The sequence below is a fragment of the Aphelocoma coerulescens genome, chromosome 18, assembly GCF_041296385.1.
Source record: "Aphelocoma coerulescens isolate FSJ_1873_10779 chromosome 18, UR_Acoe_1.0, whole genome shotgun sequence".
NCBI lineage: Eukaryota > Metazoa > Chordata > Aves > Passeriformes > Corvidae > Aphelocoma > Aphelocoma coerulescens.
Window position 1 is genome coordinate 2,677,435 of NC_091031.1, and position 20,729 is coordinate 2,698,163.

The 20,729-nt window shown below is 43.8% G+C and overlaps 1 protein-coding gene across 1 annotated transcript in view; it reads right to left on the reverse strand.

Moving 5' to 3' along the window:
• GNA13 (G protein subunit alpha 13) overlaps positions 1-19,173 on the reverse strand; it is a 29,792-nt gene extending 10,619 nt beyond the window's left edge. Inside the window, exons 1-2 of the mRNA XM_069032312.1 lie at positions 18,849-19,173; positions 16,375-16,601 (exon numbers count right to left, since the gene is read on the reverse strand). Of these exons, the coding sequence (XP_068888413.1) occupies positions 16,375-16,601; positions 18,849-19,131 (510 nt within the window). The 5' untranslated portion in view covers positions 19,132-19,173. The remainder of the gene's footprint in view (positions 1-16,374; positions 16,602-18,848) is intronic.
• Between the last annotated feature and the right edge of the window lie 1,556 nt (positions 19,174-20,729).

The window sequence follows — 20,729 nt, forward strand, 5'->3', positions numbered from 1 at the left end:
CGTTTAATGAGGCAAGACTGGGGCTCTGGTTGGAACATGCCTCATGCTCGACACACCTGCAAGGAGAGAGTCCAACTCACCTCTACTACCTTATTTTACCTTCTGTTTGGCTCAGCTGTCCTGATTTTCTCTGGGGTGACAAACTGCAGCAGGAACACCATTTTAATGGCACACAGCAGCAACTGCTTGTAATGACAGCAGTATTGTATCTTTTCCAGCATCCGTTCTAGCCTCAATCCTCTAAGGAAGGTGTACAGGGAAGAGCATCCCTATTTCACAGGAAATAAACAACCCTGATGCACAAATCCATCAAGCTTCCCAAGAAGGAGCAAGAGGATCAGAATTCAGGCCTTCCAAGTGCTAAAACCGCTGTCTGTAGCCAAATATTAAGGCAAAATAAAATTTAAGGTCAGATTTAATTTCTTTTTTAGGTGCCAATAGGAACTGGCAACCTTCCCTTCCCCACAGGGCTGGCTACATACCAATCAGCCAGATTTCAGACTCAGTAAGTGCAGGTATTTATTTTAGAATACCTGGGCCTCAGAGGCTGTAAGTATTTGTGTGTGTGTGCATACAAACTTGCATTTTAATCTTAGACAGCTTCTTTATACGACTTACAGCAATACCTACTCCCTAAAGAAGCATTAACTCTGCAGTTAATGTGTAAGTTACTACCTCCCCTTTAAGTCCCAGGACTTGCTGCTACTGCAATGGATCTTGGAGCAGACAAGTAAACCACAGCCTGGAAAGGTCACAAAACATCCCCACAAGCAGCTTTCCAAAAGAGGGGATTTCCTGAAATCACAAATGCAAAATACACAGGCCTGCAGCGACAGCAACACTCCAGAGCCATGCATGCAACAGCAAAGCCACTGCCAGGGAACACTGAGATGCCAACGCCACTTCCTGGGCTGTCACCTATCAGAGTCAATAGCAGAGAAACATCAAGGTGGTCATGCTGAAACTCAAGAGATTGAACTATAAAATCCATCAGTTACAGCATAACACAGCTCATAAAGCTGAGACATTCCAGCCTCCCTCATCCACACCATTGGCTCAGCTGCTTGGGTTCTCCCCTCATAAAAATCTGTTCAGACAGCAAGGGCTGTCGACATGACTCAACTCTGTAAGCAAGGATAGAAGTCGTTCATTCACTGTTTTTTACCAATCTGCATACCAATTAAACACCTAGAACAGCTTCAAACCCATCATCTCTTCTTCCATCCCACTCCAGCCACGCATCCGTATCACACAGCCACAGCCCAGGGCCCTGACCAGAGGTAATTTTCTATCTGCCCTGCACATGTTGCTATCAGCAGGCTGAGCTTTGCTAACTACAGACACTCTTGAACAGCAAACTGCCTCCCTGAACAGATCATTATCAGAATGTGCTACTGGAGAACCAGAGAGTTTTGACCCATTTAAACAAGCTTCAAAGAGGTAGCATGACAAAGCAGCCAAGCTTTAATCCCTTTCCAAAGGGTATTTTATACAATAATGAAGAGAAACACACTGAAAAATTCAGCACACAACAACCAAGGAAAGCCTCAATGCCACCTATTTTTAAAAATCAGTTAGAAATCACATCCCTGTACAACAACAGCTCCAAAGACAGCTTCTGTGTCAGGCTGCTTTTTCTTGGTAGATGGGAGAACCAGATCCCACTCAGTAAATCCATGACAATGACCATATTTAAATAGCTGTATTCAACAACTGCCATCTAAAATTTCCCTTCTGACAAACTGTAAACCCTCTGGTTTACCCAAGATAACTAGAAAAAAGAAACTGGGTTTCCCCACTCTGTCCCACTAACTCCAGTGTGGCTCACCAGGTCCAGCCCTGCCACGTGGCTGTTCAGCAATCAATCTGTGGTGTCACGCCACAAAGGAGCCACACCAAGGGCAAAATCTAGACAGAAATGAGAAACTGAAGAACCTGCCCCCATGAAAAACCCCACAGTTCTCCATTACACTCTTGCTGTCTTCACACCCATGTTCTGTGAGCACATAGGATAGAATTTAAGCATTAGCTAAAAATACAGTGATGTCCCCAGCACAGGAAGGACCTTGATCTGTTGGAGGGAGTCCAGAGGAGGCCACCAAGTTGATTACAGATATGGAGCACCTCTCCTATGAGGAAAGGCTGAGGGAATTGGGATTGTTCAGCCTGGAAAAGGGAATACTTTGGGGTGACCTAACTGTGGCCTTCAGTACCTGAAGGGAGCATACAGGAAAGATGAAAAAACTATTTATAAGGGTCTGAAGTGCCAGGACAATGGGGAATGGCTTCACACTGACAGAAAGCAGGTTTAGACTGGTTATTAGGAAGAAAGTCTTTACTTTGAGGATTCTGTGGCAGTGGCACAGGTTGCCCAGAGTTGTGGATGCTGCATCCCTGGAAATGTTCAAGGCCAGGTTGGACAGGGTTTGGAGCAACCTGGAATAGAGGCAGGTGTCCCTCCAAAACATTCCATGGTTCTGTGTGATAGTCTTGAACTAGTCATAGGTGAACCTTCTTTTTTAAATGCAGATGAACCCTCTGAAGTAATTTTTACAGTTGAGCAGTTTGGAAATGCAGATCTCTGAAGGTCAGCAGTAACACTGCAGGAAACAACCTGTGGAGCCCAACTCATGTGAAACAACATCGAGTCCAACTCATCCCTGCCCACTTCCCTCTCCTGCATTGCAGTACAGCCCAAAGATGCCAATACAGACAATACAGACAAAGTCCAACACAGGCTTGGGCACACGTCTCATATTAATACTGAGGTACTGCAATAAAGCAAACTTCTTGAGCACACCCCAATACAGCAGAAAGAACAACCTATACATCAGCTTCAAAGACCTTCTGGTGTTACAGGAGTGTGCTTTGGCTGTTTTAAACTTTATTAAATCACATCAGGATATCTGATTTTTAAGCAGTCCCTTTTGAATGCTTGAGAAAGATGCCCTTTTTAGTTCAGATGGAATATACACGTCTCAGCTGTGGCCCTTCAGCCTCCTCCTGATTCAGAAATGCATGTAAACCACAGGAAGTTGACTGTTAAGTAACTTTATTCATAACTGTCAACTATTCCATTTTCAGAAAGGTTTGAGTCAAACCAGCCTGTCTCCTGGAGCCTTGTGATCCTCTCTGAGAGAACCAAGTCACTTCATCATGAATGTACAAGAAAACACCGAAATCTTACTCCTATCAAGGTGCCTGACATTACCACAACAGCTTCCCCTATAGCTTTGCATTTAACTACTCGTTAAATGAAATATCTCCAGTTTTATAATTCATTCTTTCTACAAAGACATGGTTACAGCACAGTTGGTCACTTAGTTGTAGGCCAACACCTGCTGGTGTGGTCATCTGCAGCAAACCAAAGCAGGTATCTTTTGTAAACAAAACACAGCACAAAGATCACTGTCTAGTTGCTGCCTAAAGCAAAGTAACCACAAAAATATTTTTGGGGGAGGGAAGGAAAAAAAAAAAGACTACATGAAATACACACCAGATGAACACATCTTTTAAACCCAGGAAGCACCAATTTATTTGGTTTCCATGAAAACAATGTCAGCAATCTAAATATGATTTGTTGAAACCTTAGCATAGCCAAATGGCTTTTTAGCTCTTCAAGGGGATCAGGGACACTGCATTTTTTCCACTAGCAATTGCTTAAAAAAAGAGATAGAGAAAATGCATCAAATAAAGATCTAGTCATCACAAGGTTTAAAGAAAAGAAACAATTTATCAAATCGTCTAGGTTTGGCTGCAAGTTCAGTGGAACATACTGAACTGACAAGGCTTATTAAGTATCTGAAATAATAAATCAGATATTTTAAGAAAATAGGAGATACAGCTTAGTAGCTCTATATTAGAACTTTAAGAGCTACCAAACATTTTCTCTTCCTGACCTTACTTGAATTGCTTGAAAAACAGAAACAAATATTTCCTATTTTATTTAATTAAAAACCCACAAAAACACAAGAAACAAAACCACCAAAAATAAGCTTTTTTACAAGCCTGGTTGAGAATAGGAACAGGTAACTGCAGTGTTTTTAGGCTGGTGTGTACATACCTGAATATGCAAACCAAACCATCCATAACACTGGAGAATCAGCTTAAAGGGAGATGATGGAGAAATAAGCAGGGTCTGAAAATTCTGGATTTTACAGCACCCTAGTAATGCTTATAGCACACACTTCATTATGTACAGGGTGTTTTTCTGTTAGAAGCTTAATCCAGGAAAATCCATATCTGAGGATTTTGGCAAAGGAAAGAATCTCTAACAACCTTTATTTTCTTGCCACCCCACCCTAAGCTGATTCAAAAGAAGACTGCAAATCAATTCTGCTGCCACTGAAGTTTTAGCAGATGTCTTCTGAAATGACAGTAATAAACACAGAGATAATGAATGGAGAAACGTTTCAATCAAATAAATCAATGCAGATTCCCAGTGGGAGGGAGATTAGAGGGCACAACCTCCTCCACCCAAACAGGGAATATCCACAGCATTACACAAAGGAGGGAGATGATCCAGGTGATCTATTTATGCCATGAATGCATATCCTAATTACATTAATGAGCTCATATCCACAACTGTCTTGATTGTTAGACCAGCAGGTTTAACCAAGTCTCATGTCGAGACATTCAACTGGTTTGGTCTCTTCTACTGGTCTCAGATTTGGAGGTAAATAAAACAAATCTTGGTTCCTTCACAGCTTTCATGTTTCTACAATTTCTCTTCCCAGTCACCCCTCCCAGCGCTTTCTGAAGAGGATTCCTCTTTCAAACATGCTCCAGTCAACAGACTACAGCAAAACTTCCCCACACTCGTACCTATAACTTGTTTACTCAAGGAACTAAACTTTAAAAATATACTTTCCCTATTTTACAGCAGCAATCCAGCAACTTGATTGGCATCTCCTTAAGGTGAGGGGAAACATTTATTTCTGAATTGCCACTCCATGCTCTAATACTTGATAAAACACTCTTCAAGCAGTATTAGCAGCATTTTGGAAGTTTACAATAAGCATATAAAATAACTAATTTTTAATAAGGGTGCTGAAGGTATTTGGGCGAAAATGTCCAGGTAAGCAGTAGCATATTTACTTCCCGAACTGCAAATCTGGGTCAAAATATTTGAGTGTGCACTAACACAAAACACATTTCCCTGCAAGAGGTTTCCTTTCCCTAAGTGTTAATTAAGGCCAAAGTTATGTTAAAACCAGGAAAAACTGGCACTCCCACCAAAGCACAGCAGTCCCCATTATACCCACATGAGCATTACTGTGGCCACATGCAGAGCAGCCAACTGCTCCGTGTGAAACTAATCCTGAACTCCCCAAAACCAAAGGGCAAACTGCTGGAAAATGGCACTGCTGCCTGTGGAAGCATGAATGGACCAGCCTCAAAAGGGCTGAAGCAGAGATAGTGTGTGTCAAGACCAGACATCTGACATCTCCCAGCTTCCTTCTCTCCAGCTCAGCCACTTGAATAGTCATTTAAACCTGATCTGCCCATTTCCAGAGATAAAATTCAGCACATTGGGATTAATTCCTGTTTCTTTGCAAGAATGTAGAGTTCAGACACAGTTGCTGATACAGGAGTACAAATAACGTGTTCCTCATCAATACACATCACAAATGCGTCACAGCTCAGCCCAGCTCTGAGAGCACAGACCCATTTCCCCTTTTCAGCGCTCGCTGCGTGCGGCTCAAGCTGTGTTTGCCTTTTTTCAGAGCCATCAGAACTGCGTCACGCGGGGTAGAAGTGAAACCTGCCTCATGTTTGGTTACACAAACTGAGTATCTGTCCTAAAAAAAGGAAAGGTTCACATCCTGACTCACAGAAGCCATCTTCTGTAAAACCTTTCGGTGGCAGCGCAGAATTTGTGTTTGGAACAGCTGCATCACTTTGGCTGGAGGGCACTCAATTCCAAAAGCACCAAGGGAGGAACCACACCAAGTTTATTTCATGACTGACATTTTTACCTTGCATAACGGTATTAACAAAGAAAGGTGAAGGGGTTTAAGAAGGGGTTTAACCCAATAATACTCCTTTAATCTATTATCCCCTATTTACCGTGTAATCCAATTAATCCATAATTCTCAAAATGTGGATAACAAATGGAGGGCGACAGAGCACGCCAACCTGATGCCCTGGCAGCACCAGCAAGCTGGGGACACCTGCCATACCCTGAGAGTGACAGAAGGATGTCACCAAGCCAACCTGGAACGAAATACTCCAAACAAGGCTCCAACATCAGCTGCTGCTGCTTCTTGCACCCAGTTAAGCAGTGCTCTCCCTTCAAAGTGCCAGACTCACACAACTCACACTCAGGTTTGTCTCCCACCAGAAGAGCATTTCCACAGTTTCACAGATACCATGCCACTCCAATTAAATTAATTAAAACATTATTAAACTCTAAAAAGAAGTTAATATACATACTAGTATACCACAGAGCAAACTGTTCCAGTTTTCAATTACTTCCCTAAGAGGGAAGAAATACATTTCATTTTTCTTAGTTAAGTATCCTTCCCCTCTCCTGGTGGAATTTAATTGCCAGATTCTTAATAAGACTTCCTTAAAAATATGCAAATTCACTACAGCTTTTAGGCAGGAAACAGCATTCCACAAAAGCCTACAAAACTACAATTTCTTCCACACCAGGCACTCTGTTATCATATTTCTGATTCTGAAAGACTGCTTGGAAACCAGGATGGGACATATTCTAGAAACAGCTGAGACTCCTTCCAACAATCAAAAATCCTCGGAGTGCACAGCATTTATCCTGGAGTGAAGAAATTCTTCTCTGTGAGGTCCTGGCACAGGTTACCCAGAGAAGCTGTGGCTACCCCATCCCTGGCAGTGTCCAAGGCCAGATTGGATGGGCTTGGAGCACCCTGGGATAGTGGAAGGTGTCCCTGCCCATGGCAGGGAGGTTGGAACGAGATGAGCTTTAAGGTTTCTCCATCCCAAACCATTCTGTGATTCCATTCTTTTCCTCAGAATTACCAATGCTTTCAAATAGGAAACAAACTCAAGGCTGTTGCAGCCCCTTCTGGAGATCAGAGCCAGGTTGAAGAGCACATGAACTGGCACATGGGACACACCAGATACCCCGAGCATCCAACCAAACGGCTTCTGTTTGCCGAAACCTGAACAGAAATTAATCCATTAAAGCAGGGATCAGGTGCACTTTGTTTCTTCAAAGGTCTTTTTACTCCTTAAGTATTTTACAATCCAAACTCCTCTTCCAGAAAGTTTACTTTAAGAAAGACACCAATACTTTGCAGAAGATTTTAAACTTCCATTGATGTGTTCTGGGACTTGAAAGATTGGTTTCAAAGACCTAGAAATCCTACGAAAACATGCACTGACCAAGGAGAAACTGCCACCTCCCAGTTACTATTTACACTCTGGGCAGCATCTCTATAGACCTCAGATGTTTTGCACACAAAACAGACTGGAACCAGACTGTAAACATTTGCTCTTCTTTCAGAGCACTGACCCACTGGCTCCATGACTTCATGTGTTTGCAACTCCAACTGCATTTAATCTAACACTGGAGCAGTGGTGAGTCTGCAAATCTGCCATCCATCACTTAGAGCTTTCCTTGCTTCCAAGTTGTACAAGACCAGCAAAGGCTCCCAAAAACATGACAAATATTTGGCACGTGGAAATGTATCAGCACTAAAACTGGCCATACTGAACTTGAAGATGCTTGAAAGTCCATTATTGCGTAAACTCTGCACTAAATCACAACATTTCAAAATCAGAGCCCTGAACTGGATCCCAATGCATTTCTCTACGATTCAGTTTTAAAGTACATTTGGTTCCTATTTCAGCCTCATGAGAAATCCAGATGACCAAATGCTTTTTAGTTCCTTCCTCTGTCTCAATTAGAAGAATCCATTTCAATTAAGTTCTAGTATTTCTGTTTGCAGCCAGAGATGCACTCATAAACCAGCTCTTTTTCTTAGCTATCTGACAAGATCCTGCAGTAATTTACTGGGTCTTGTGAACAAGATCTACCAGTATCATTAGCTGAATATTGGTGTTTTTAAAAATTACTAAAAGTTGTGTCTAAAAGAACTCAAAGTAAAAGTAAAGTACACAAGACTCCCTAAACAGCAGCAAGAGGCCACAAACATTTCATGTCACCTGTAAAATTTCATACTGCAAACTAACTAAAACTAGAAAGAAATATAAATTAATTACTAGAGAAACTATATAACTGCTGCTGAAACCAGTTAAAGGTCCCAATAGCACCCATGTGTAAAATTTTAGTAATCACTCTGCATTACATTTTTTTTCACACAATTTTGTGTAGATATTTTGAAATACAGATGATACCAGTGCACTGTTTCCACCCCTGGAAATTCTTCGTCCTCTTGATTTGGTCACCAGTGGGTGATAAAATACCATCATGTGCCCAAAGAGAGAAGTACTCCCAGGCTGGCTGCAGAGATCCCAGCATTTTGTTTAAAATAATTTCCCCAGCATCTTTAAACGGAAAAAAGAAACAGAAACTCATGTGGGATTACACATTCCTGTACCCCTGATCCATAAAAAGAATTTGGGGTCTTTTCAGTTCCTTGGTTAACTCTCTGAAGAGGAGCATGATATTTCACTTATTTACTGAGGAGACACTGAAGGAAAATAAATTTAAGGCAGGAATGACTATGATGGAGAGGCGTGCAACACGGTACAGTGAACTGAGTGCTGTAAAAGGCAGCTCACTCCCTATTACTGTTCAAACATTTTCTTTTCTGAAATAGTTGAAGTTGTCAGTTTTTGTGATGATAATTCAGGGTGTTTTCTGTATTTAGAATTCCTCGACTTTCCCCACTGTATTACCTGATGTTTCTTGTTAATGCAGACATGCAAGCAGAGAAGATACTGGAAGTAATTAGGACCTTCTTTAGTTGCTGATGTAGTTTTAAACATTTTATTACTATTTAAATTCAACCCATCAGGCAACTCTGGGATAAAATATAAGTGTTGAGTCTCCAGGATTATATAGATTTCTATTGGCATGAAGTACATTTTGTTTACAGTTTGAGGCTGCCAAGTTAACTAATTTTGTGTTCTATGACCCATTTATTCACCTTTAAGATATAAATAAAGGGTTCATTTTCCAGACTATCACTTGGTACCATTTTCAAGAGACCACTTTGTATCAGGGGGCCTCCATCAGCACTGTGAGTATACAGCTTGTTATTCTGTAAAAGGGCAGGTTCTGCACCCTCTAAACTTCTCAACAGAATTTGATAATTCTGATACTTAGCAAAGAAAAGTGCCAGCAGACACAATGCTGGCATGGAGATGTCAGTTATTCTATTGCTTTTCCCACTAGTACAGTTATTCTATTGCTTTTCTTATGTAGTCAGGTCAGCTCCACTTGGGTCTTCTCACATTTTCTTAAGCAACTTCCTCAGCTTCCACAAGCTGACGTTTCCTCCCGCTTTGCTAGTTCTGCGTAAGAGCTGTGGCCTGAACCCAGAAGATATAAAAGCATTCACCATTAACTGAAGTTTGGGACAATAAAGAGCTCGGTCACTCAATAAAACCTAAGTGTAATACGTGCTTGGTGAGAGCAGACTTCACCAGCCTCTAAGGCTGAAGCCATGTTACAATAAACTCAAATTAGCACAAATTAACACTGCCCCTGGCATGGCACCTTAGTCCTGAAGGATCCCGTATTTACACACAAAAAAGATTCCTCTCTATTCTTTCCCTCAGGTGCAAAACACAGACGTGGAAGATGACACTGCTTTCATACTATATGTTTTGTCAGCATGCAGATTTGCTGACAGCTACAAGTCCTGGGACTGTGTTGGGTTTGTGTTTAGGAAGTCATTTCTAAGTGGACAGAGAACAGTGCAGGCATTGCTGTTTAAATTCCAAAGGCTGTAACGAGACAGCTCTACAGGTACCAACATGTAACACCTTGCAGGTGAGCAGCGAGCACAGAAATGAGCTCGGAATGAATGTCTGTACCAAGGGCTCACGTTACACTGCACAGCAGAAGCAGCAAAAGCTCCTCTAACACATTTGCACAGATTTAAAACAACCTGCTGAGAAGAGCTTCATACACTCAATATGTGAATATTCATATTCAGAAGGGCACTTGTGTTTCGTACTTATTTAATCACGGCTTGGTTACAGAAATCCATTTTTTTTTCAAGAGGTAGGTCACCTTCTACTCTTCTGCAACAAAATGTTTAGGAAACTAAGGCACATGACTACCAACACAGCACAGCTTGTTGGAGACAGAATATGTGTAAGAACACATCCCTCTGCTCCCACACTGCATTGTGCAAGTGTGCATTTTAAAAGCAGTGGTTCCCCATAAACAGATCACAGAATCCCAGAAGGGTTTGGGTTGAAAGGGACCTCAAAGATCCCCTTGCTCCAACCCCCTGCCATGGGCAGGGACCCCTTCCACTAGACCAGGTTATTCAATATCTGGATTGAGTTTGAATTAAGAACTCCATCCTCAGAGGCTGCACTGAAACCATGCAGAAAATAAAGGCTTGTACAAGCCAAGTGTAGCATACAGGACTCCAAAAGCATTCCTGGTTGGAAGACCAACTTATCCTGCTTCAGTCTGGCACAAGTTGTCTACATCAAGACAGCTCCTGCTGAAAGACCTCTCAATTCCAGAACTACATTTGTGCTCCATACTAACAAAAATTTAAAATATAACAAAAGAAATATAGCAATATTCTGAAGAAAATATGGCAAAGATGTTCTCCAGGAAAACCAGATCAGCATCAACTGGCAATACAAGAGCCAGGCTGCTCTCCAAACACTTCCGTTTTTTGCTGCTAAAAAGAAACGTCACTGGGCAGGAAAGGAAGAGTGGTAGAAAGGGAATAAGGCAGTCCCAGAAACAGCATTTTGGCTCTCAGAGGCTGAAACAGAAATCCTACTCCCAGTTTGGAAAATTATAAAAAATGGCACTTTGTGTTAAATTAGTATAAAAGTTCACCTGAAGATCATTCAGCTCAACTGAAATATTACGGTCAATCCCCACTACCAAAGCACTGGCACACACTGAAGGGTTTTTGGCCACAAACCTGAACTAAGGACACTCAACCCTCTACTGCTGGACTCTAGAGTTAATCCCTATATGGAATCTTATTAATACCAACTCAAAGCCAGCATTATCTTGTTACTGGGGCAGGAAAAACGGTGAATCTTCAAAAAATCCAAGTCTCTTCTGAGGATTTGCATGACTCATTTTAAAGTATAAATTTGTAAAGCACTTTTCTTTCCATAGTTATAGCAACAATCTTTGATCAATCCTTTTCACACTAAGACCAAGAGAGAGCAAGTAGCTTTCCAAGGGCTTTAAGGAGTCATGCTCACTGTACACAGGCCATCCTGTGAGCTGATGTTTGGCAGAGTGTTGATTGAGGAAAGAGGGGAAAAAACTGTTCATATTTCAACATATATAAAGCAGCAGCTTTTTGGGTTTCCACACAGATATTTAAGCAATATTCACTGTAATTACAACCCTGTATTTCAATAAACTAACTCTGAACTATGTGATTAAGTGCCCAAATAACCAATGTTTAAAGAAATGTTGGCTGACTGGATCTCATGTCTGTAATGAAGATCCTCCTTGTCAGTCTCAGAAACCTTCTCCCAACAGTTTATGCACTCAGTCATGTCCCAATAGAATCATCTCCTGCACCCTTCAAGCAGAGTGGGACAAATGAACACCCAATCCCAGATCCAAGAGGAGACCCAAGGGAAAGCCATGCCTACTTTCCAACTTAGGGGCATGGGGACGTTAAAGAGATGAACACTGGGAAGAAAATCAACACACTACAGAAGCTGCTGAAAAGCTTCTGGAAGTCACTGCCACAAGCACAGCACAAACACTTTAACTCTTTTTCCAGATTCTACACTTGTGACTTCAGAGGGACTTTGTGCACTGACCTCACAGCTGCACCGTAAGATGGGCATCCACCCTCCAAAAGGGGAACACCTCAACATCTGGCAGCCTAGCCTGGCTTCACACACAACTGACCTCTGCAGGATCCTGCTCTATAATCAGGCACATTTCAAGATGTGTTGTCTGTGCACTTGAAAGAACATTAAACTTTCCTAATACTCTCCAGTGTCCATTTGAGGACTCATCATTTCAGCAGAAATTAATGCTCTTGCATGTACAACAGCCCCACGACTATTCAGGCAGAGCCCTGAAAAGCTCAAGCAGAGTAAGACAAAACACAATACAATCTCCCAGTAAACTGAACAACACTTGACAAAAATACTCATCTGCAACAGAAAAATGCTACATGGAAGCTGCAGCAAAGCTATCAGTGTAACTTCAAGCAGAACACGCCTTTTCCTGTCTTCTATAATCTGATCTAGCCCTTGCAAACACGTCACAGATAAAGTTGTGATCCAGAGGTGAGTCCATATCCTATAATCCTTACTGTATCATCTATGTCTGCAGTTCTATGCAAATATGGACAAAAATAAAGTGTCATCTCTGCCTCTGCGGCTTTCTGGCTTAAAAACACCCAAACATTCAGCATAACTTGCAAGTAGGGCAAAAAGTATCTGTCTGAAGATTAACAACTGCTGGTAGCAAAGATCAAAACCCACCCAAAAGTTACCTTTAACATGAACAAACCCTGAACACATTCAAAGCTTATCATGCATCTGAGCCACTCGGCTCTCATCACACTCTTCCATTCTCAGAGAATGACAAGACTCGTGGAGAATACTTCAAAAAATTAAAAAAAAAAAAAAAGCTTCTCTGTTAACAGCTCTCACAGCAAGTTCAAGAAATGACTGACATGAGAGGGGAGTACAAGGCTGCTCTTACTCACAGGTGCCTTGCTCAGTGTTACACAGCACCAAACACTGCTCAGCTGCCAGTGCCTCAGAGCAAACCTCCAGGAGAACAGCGAGCCCTTACAGCCACATGCTGAACAGGTCACCAGCACAAACAGAAAAGCTTGGAAATGCCCAGGTAAAGCAGTTTGCATGCTGCAGAATTACCATAATGGCTGTGTTTATCCAAGTCATTTCAGGAGATTTCTGGTAAAAATCAAGCAGCAACGGGAAATGTGAAATGTTAATGAGGTGTCAGAGGGTGCTGGGCTGATTCAGACTAAATCTGTAACTCATCCGTGTCAGCCACCTGAGAGGCCAGAGGAGAAACAAGCCTGGTGGCTGAAGGAGAAGAAGCCTGAGGATGACCAGAATCTGCAGTGTAAGTTACAGAACTGCCTCAGCTACAGAGCCAGGACAGTCTGCAGTTACCCGTGCTAGTGGAACAATCACCTGAATGAGTTTGGTTTGCAATAAAATATGAGGGATTATAACATTAACCACGGGGGAAGCACTGAAGTGGCACATATTGCACTAAGCTGTAATTAGCTCTTTCCAGTTTTAAAGCACTACACAAGCATGACCTAATGAATTTTCATAAATGCTGCTGCTAGTGGCCAGAAGGCCCCTATTTTTATGCCAAGGAAAATAAATCATACTGGCTATCCCATGACCACTTGAGCGAACAAAATGAGGAAGGACACTCCAGTGAACTAGACATGGAAATGCTGATTCCTAATTCCATTAAAATACAACCACGTTCTTTTTTCTTGCTGCTATAAAAAGATCACATTGTTTCCTTACGCTCCCAGCATCACCTGTGGCAACGTCAGTAAAAGATACTGAAGAAAAACAAAAAAAGCAAGAGCAGCTCAACAATCCCTCACAAATGTACATATATATTGTGCATATATACTGAAGTTTAAACCATATTCTTGCAGAAACTTCAATCTTAAACCCTTTTTCTCTGTACTTCCTATCTGCCCAAGCTACAAATGGCTTCTACACTACACACTCTTGCTGCCTTTCCTCCAGAATTTATATGTAAATTTTGACATTTTTCACTCCTTACTTAACCCATCACTGCTCCATTTTCCATTTGCTCACCTCTACCTCTGTCCCAAAGTGTCCTCTTCCCATGGCAAACAACATTTCCCCAGTGTTTCTGCCTGTGCTCTCTTAGTATGAGCCATGTTTTTCAGTGCAGTGTCAAACTTGGTCCAGGTAAAAAAGTTAAACTCACTCAAAAGTCTGAAAAGAAGTTAGAGCAGATAACAGTCCAGAAATGCTCCTCTACCATGTCAGTCTCAGCACTTTATACTATTTTTGTGCCACTCTTCCCTCTCTCCTACTCATCTAATGATTGCTATCTCTCCTTTCATTACATTTTTTTCCCACAAGCAGCTAAACTGGAAGCAGAACATTATTTTCCTCTTTTTCCCCATTCTACAGCGCTACAAATCTTTCGTCTGGAGCGTTCACTTCAAGAGTCAGTACTTGACACGCTTGAACTGTCTGTGTCTCTCCCAACTTCCCCCTGCTCTACCTCCTGACTGGGACACGCCTGTCACTCCCTCCTTAACCATTTGTGTCCTCCTTCCTTGTCTCAGCACAGACCTCAGCTCTCTCAACGCTCTCCTGCAAAGCCTGTAGCAGGTACAGCAAAAAGCCACACTGCTCCAGGAGCTTCCCTCTGTTCTGCCGCCCACATGGAGCACTGGCAGAACTTAAGCTGAAGCTTACTGGGGTAAAACTGAGACTTCATGCTTGGCCAGCACAGATCACACTGCCTGCACTCAACACAATGACATCATTCAGCTGCCTTTTTTTTTTTTTCTTCATGTTTATAACTTGGCAGAAATATGTCCAGCTGAGATTTTGAAAGGATTTAGGAAATAAAGTAATGTAAGTATAAATAATTACCTTGCTTTCAAAAATTATTATGGCAGTACTCAACTATTAAGAGCACTTCAAAAATATTCCTGAGTTGTGCCTAAAGCACAACACAATAAACATATATTTTTGCAGAGAACTATACAGATTTAGGGATTCACAGAAAAAAGCAACAGCTTTTTTTCTGTAAGATTCAGAAGAACAAATTATTCACATCTCACTCAAAGTGAAACTGTGCACGTTTCAGTTATGTAAAGAAGCCACTTCCCAGAGCCTCAAGATGACAGAACAGTAATTGCTCCCTTCCCTTTGCTACACAGCCTCAAAGTCACTAAACATGTTTAATTGAAGACAAAACTGTTTTATTGAACAGATTTTAGAGCAGATCCCTCCAGCACAGCAATTACACCACTAGAAGTCACATCTGCACCAGAATCTTGACTACAGAAGAGCAATTACTCTTTTATGATCACTTGAAGGTGAAACTCAAAGAGCAACAGGTCTCCTTAGGAACTTATTTACAGAGCTCAGCCCAGGGCTGGGCAGGTGATAGGCCACTGGAGCACCTGCCCATTCTGCAATCTCCAGAAGACATTCCATGATCAGGGCAATACATATTTATAGAATATTTACACAACCTCTTTAAGTCAGGGTATGATTACACAACCACTCATAATAGCTCAACAGGAGACATCAACGAGCTATTGTTCGGATTCACACTAACACAAAGGTTATTTTTAAGACATAAAAATACAAAGTCACTTACGTTTGAGAGACCTGCAAGAACAGATTTTATCTATTTTAAGATATTCTATTTATCTATTTTAAGATATTCTCAACCCCCATCCCTACAAAACCCGATGCCACTGTCTATAAACCAACAATCAAATTTAACTCGAATGTTTTGTTTCTTTTTGCAGCATTTGCATGGGAATGGCGCAAAGGGACTTCAGCTGTCACAGACAGTTCAAGCTGCAGCTCAAGAATCAAGAGGTTTCTTTTTTCTTTCCAACCCCACTACTGAATTCTATACTCCATCTCTTCCCCACTATTAAATTGTGTATTCCATTCCATCTGTTCAGCTGAGAACTTCAATGTAACAAAAATTTCATTACATGAGTATTAACACAGACATTCAAGATTAAACAGGAAGTATACAGAGGGAATGTTTGCTAGATTGCTCAAACTGGAATAGAGAAGGGAGTGGTTTTTAAATTCTTCTCATTAACCCATGCATATCTTTTCTTTAAAAAGCACACTACTATTAAGCCTGCCTTTACTGTAAACCATTTTTTTTGTTTAGTTTGGTTTTTTAAGTTGATGCACCAGTTAACAAAGGGTGGTAATAATCATATAGTAAAAATACTGTGCAGGTACCAGCTTTGTTACAGAACTTAAAAGCCCTCAATACCTCAGCTTTCCCACATATGAAATGAGGACAATTACGTCAGAATCTCCTTTATTATTATTTAAAAAGGGGGTGGAAGTAGCTAAATGAAGCTGTGTGCAACACCACAGAGTAAGTCAACCATGCAAAAAAGCGTAAGGAAGCAGCTTGGTTGGCATTTCACAGAGAAGCAACACAGGAACCAAATCACACGGAGACAGTTAAAAACACTGAAGGCCAACTCTTACCAGCTGGAACTCCCTGCGCCTGTCGTACGCGTGCTGGATGCCACTGTCTGCCCACAGGGCTCGGATGGCCGGAAGGTAGTCTAAAAACACGCCGGTCTCCACCATGCCCTGCACCACGGTGACCGCGCGCGTGTCGAAAGCCATCACTTTGTCCCCGTTGCTCTGGTTGGCAGGATCTCCCCAAGGGATATGGAGTTTCTCTCTGGCATCCACGAGGACTCGCACACCTTGAACGACAAGGAAGAGCACTGTGAGCAGAGTTTCTCAGCATCTACTGTTTCACCAGCCCACAATCTGCACAGAGGCAAACAATGCACTTACTCTGCACAAAGCTCAGTAGGAACATCCACTCATAGGGAATCAGGAAGTGTCCAAAAAACTGACTCAAACCACTACATTTACAGGTAATATCAACCCCCAGATTTGCTATCTCAAGAACATGACCACCATCAACAGGGTGACACCCACAGTACAAGTTTAACTCTCAAAAAAGTGTTATTTTTAATTACTAAATCTCCAGTCTGTGCTACCAAACTCTTTCACTTGGCATGAATACAAGACAGACAAAGTATGCTTTAAAGTTTATTTCAAAATATGTTGAACCACCTGATGTCTTGCTTTAAGGTTCTCTAGCTTTTGTGTTCTTATCAACTTGGTATCCAGTTATATCAAATTATACAGAGAATCTCTATCACGAGAGTATTTCTATCACTACCTTTAACATTTTCAGAGATATTAAGATACGTACTAAAATTATTGTACTTTCTAAAAGTATGTTTCTACAGTTTAAGTGCAGAAGGAGTTGTATCAGCTAAAGGCTTCCCCACACTTTCATGGCTGTTTTGGTTAATATTCTCTAAAAGAAAAGGAGTATTTTAAGCTTCTTTTTAGAGTCTTCTAAAGGCTTTAAACCCACTCTGCTCATATTGATAAGGGAAATGTGGGGAACTGATTTCTAGTACTAAATTTATCAATGAAAAAATAAAAAGAAAATTCCAGAAAGAATAAGCAACTGTAAAGGCATGGGAAGAGATACAAGGAAATTGAGTTGTGGCAACAAATGACTGTATAGTAACATACTCATTCAGTGCCAAAGTGTTTTGTCAAGGTTCACTCCCTTTCCAAGGCTTTTCTCTCCGTCAAAGGCAGGTATCTGTCAAATCTACCTGTGACTGCAGGAAAACAGCCTCCCAGACAGATATGCAGTTCCTACGTGCATACTTTGTCACAGAGTATGAAGCACCTTTATTAATAAACTTTAACCTGGTTGACATACATGCTCATGATTTCTACTGGCTTGCTATCAATAGTTCTTCCAGGCTTGATTCATAAGCAGGTTTGTAAAACAATTCTCTTTGAGAATAGTTGGATTTTCAGGGGCTGAGGTCTGGCAACACTTTGCTGTTTTGAGAAACTTCATTAATATTTTGACCAATTATTACACAGCCCACGCTGAAAATCCAACGAGTGATTTAGATAAGAGAGCAAATAAGTGCGGATGACCAATGAAGTCAGGATGACAGCAGCGAAATCAAGCGTCCACTCCCCTAAAGCATGTGTGGAGGCTTTGGCAAAGCATCTATGCAGAGAGGCTCTGCCTGCGGGTTGCTGTTAATTGATGTATCAGCCGAGTTTCCAACACAACGGCAGCAATTCTTCCACTGCAGTGAAATTCTGAGAGCACAGGGCTCGGCTCCTCCTCACGCACTTCCAGGTGCATCTTCCCCCCCCATCCATTACCGCTCATTACTGCCATCGCATTACCAGGAAATCACAGAATCACGGAATCAATTAGGTTGGAAAAGACCGCTGAGATCATTCAGTCCAACCTATGACCCAACACCACCTTGTCAACCAGACTTCCCATCAAGTGCCACGTCCAGTCTTAAACACCTCCAGCGACAGTGACTTCACCACCTCCCTGGGCAGCCCATTCCAGTGTCTGAAGTGAAGAAATTCTTGCTAATGTCCTCTGGTGCAGCTTAAGACTGTCCCCTCATCCTACCGCTGGTTCCCTGGGAGCAGAGCCTGATCCCCACCTGGCTACAATATCCTTTCAGTAGTTGTACAGAGCGGTAAGGTCACCCCCGCTCTTCAGGCTGAGCCCCCCCAGCTCCCTCAGCCGCCCCTTATGCTGCAACCCCTTCCCCAGCTCTGCTGCCCTTCTCTGGCCTCGTTCCAGCGCCCGAGCAAAAGGCAAAGCCCGGGACCTCACGGGCTCAAACCGCTGCTCCCGGGGCCGGGCGCCGGAGCCGCCCCGCGGGCCGCACCCGGGCGGCGCGGTGACAACCCCGCGGGCCCAGAGGGGCTGCTCGCCGGCCCCCGGGGAAGGATGAGGCGCCGGGACAGGGCGGGAGGAGGCGGCGGCGGCCCCGCGGCTCCCCCGGCCCGCGGGACCCGCCCGAGCCGCCTTCCCCCGCCCCGGCCGGGCCCGGCGCTCGCAGGGCGGCCCGTCCCCGCCGCCCTTCACCCACCCTTGATCACGTTGCTGTAGATGGTGGCGCGGAACTCCTCGCGGGCCGCGCGGTCCCAGTCCTGCCCGTGGATGATCCGCATCTGCTTGAGGAAGGTGGACTTGCCGCTCTCGCCTGCGCCCAGCAGCAGGATCTTGACGAGGCGCTTCACATACGTCTTCTCGCGGTTGAGGCACTTGTCGATCTCCTTGGACTTGCGCTGCTGCTCGGCCTCGCCGCTGGTGAGGAGGCAGCCGGGGAAGCAGCCGGACAGCGCGGAGCGGGACGGCAGGAAATCCGCCATCTTAGCGAGCGCTGCCAGCGAGGGGAGCGCCCGCCCGCCGCCCGCGCCGCGCGCGCCCCGCACGCCGCGCACCGCGCCTGCGCGCCCGCCACGCCCGCCTCGCACGCTCCCGCCCGGCGCGTGACGCGCGCGTGCCCCGCCCCCAGCCCGGGCTCCGCCCCTCCCTGCCCCTCACAGGAAATGGCGGGAGCGGGCGGGAGCGGCCGGCGGCGGGCGGCGGAAGGGAGCCCCGCAGCAGCGTCCGGTCCGACCCTCGGCCCTGCACAGCACAGCCCCGCAACCCCACCAGGTGCCTGGGAGCCTTGTCAGAGCGCTCCTTGAGCTCTGGCAGGCAGAGCTCCTTTTAACCAGACTGACAGTTTACTTGTAAAACTCTTTCTGCCTTTTCCTCAAGAAATCCCCCAACTCGCTTTGAAAGGGAGCTTGAAATTGCGATTTTCCAGCACCTTTCCTGGAGGAGATCCAGGCTGTACCTCCTGGCAGGTGCCAGGCTGCTCACGAGGAAACACAGTGAAAGGATATTCAGGCACAGGGTGCTGCTGTGTAATGGAGTTAAAGGTTTATAGATGCACATGATCATAATTTTAACGTGCATTGTAATGGAAAATAAAGTTAAGGTGGAGAATGATTTCATGGAATCATTAAGGTTTGGAAGAGACATTTAAGATCAAGTCCAACCATCCACTGCCACTGTAACCCTGAAACCACAAAACCACATCACCCAGCACCAGGTCCAGATGTTTCTCAAACACCTTCAGGGATGGTGACTCCACCACCTTCCTGGGCAGCCTCTTCCAGTGCCAGACCACCCTAACAGTGATTTTTTTTTCCTGATCTCGAATCTGAATCTCCCATGTCTCAGCTTGAGGCCATGTCCACCGGTCCTCTCACTGTAGGCATGGCAGAAGAGACTAAATCACAGAAACATGGAATCAGTTAGGTTGGAAAAGACCTCTGAGGTCATCCAGTCCAACCTGTGACTGATCACCTCCTTGTCAACTGGACCATGGTGCCAGTTGCCACATACAGTCTTTCCTTAAGCACCTCCCTGGGCAGGCCATTCCAATGTCTAATTACCCTTTCTATAAAAAAATTTTCCCTAATATCCAACCTCAACCTCCCCTGGAGCAGCTTGAGGCTGTTCCCTCTTGTCCTGTCCCTTGTTTCCTAGAAGCAAAGCCTGACCCCCACCTGGCTGCACCCTCCTCTCAGGGATTATAGAGTGAGAAGGTCCCCCCTGAGCCTCCTTTTCTCCAGGCTGAGCCCCCAGAATTCCCTCAGCTACTCATGGTGCTCCAGTCCCTTCCCAGCTCCATTCCCTTCTCCAGACATGCTCCAGCCCTTTAATGTTCTTCCTGAACTGAGGGGCCCAGCATTGGACACAGGAATTGACACAGGCTTCTCATGGGCCTGTTTAGAGAAGACCGAGAGGAGATCTCATTAATGCATATAAATATCTCCAAGGCAGGTGCCAAGAGGATGATGCCGGATCCTTTTCAGTGGTACCCAGTGACAGAATGAGGAGCAATGGCCATAAACTAAAACACGGGAAGTTCCACTTCAACCTGAGGGAGAACTTCTCTCCGTGGAGGGTGGCA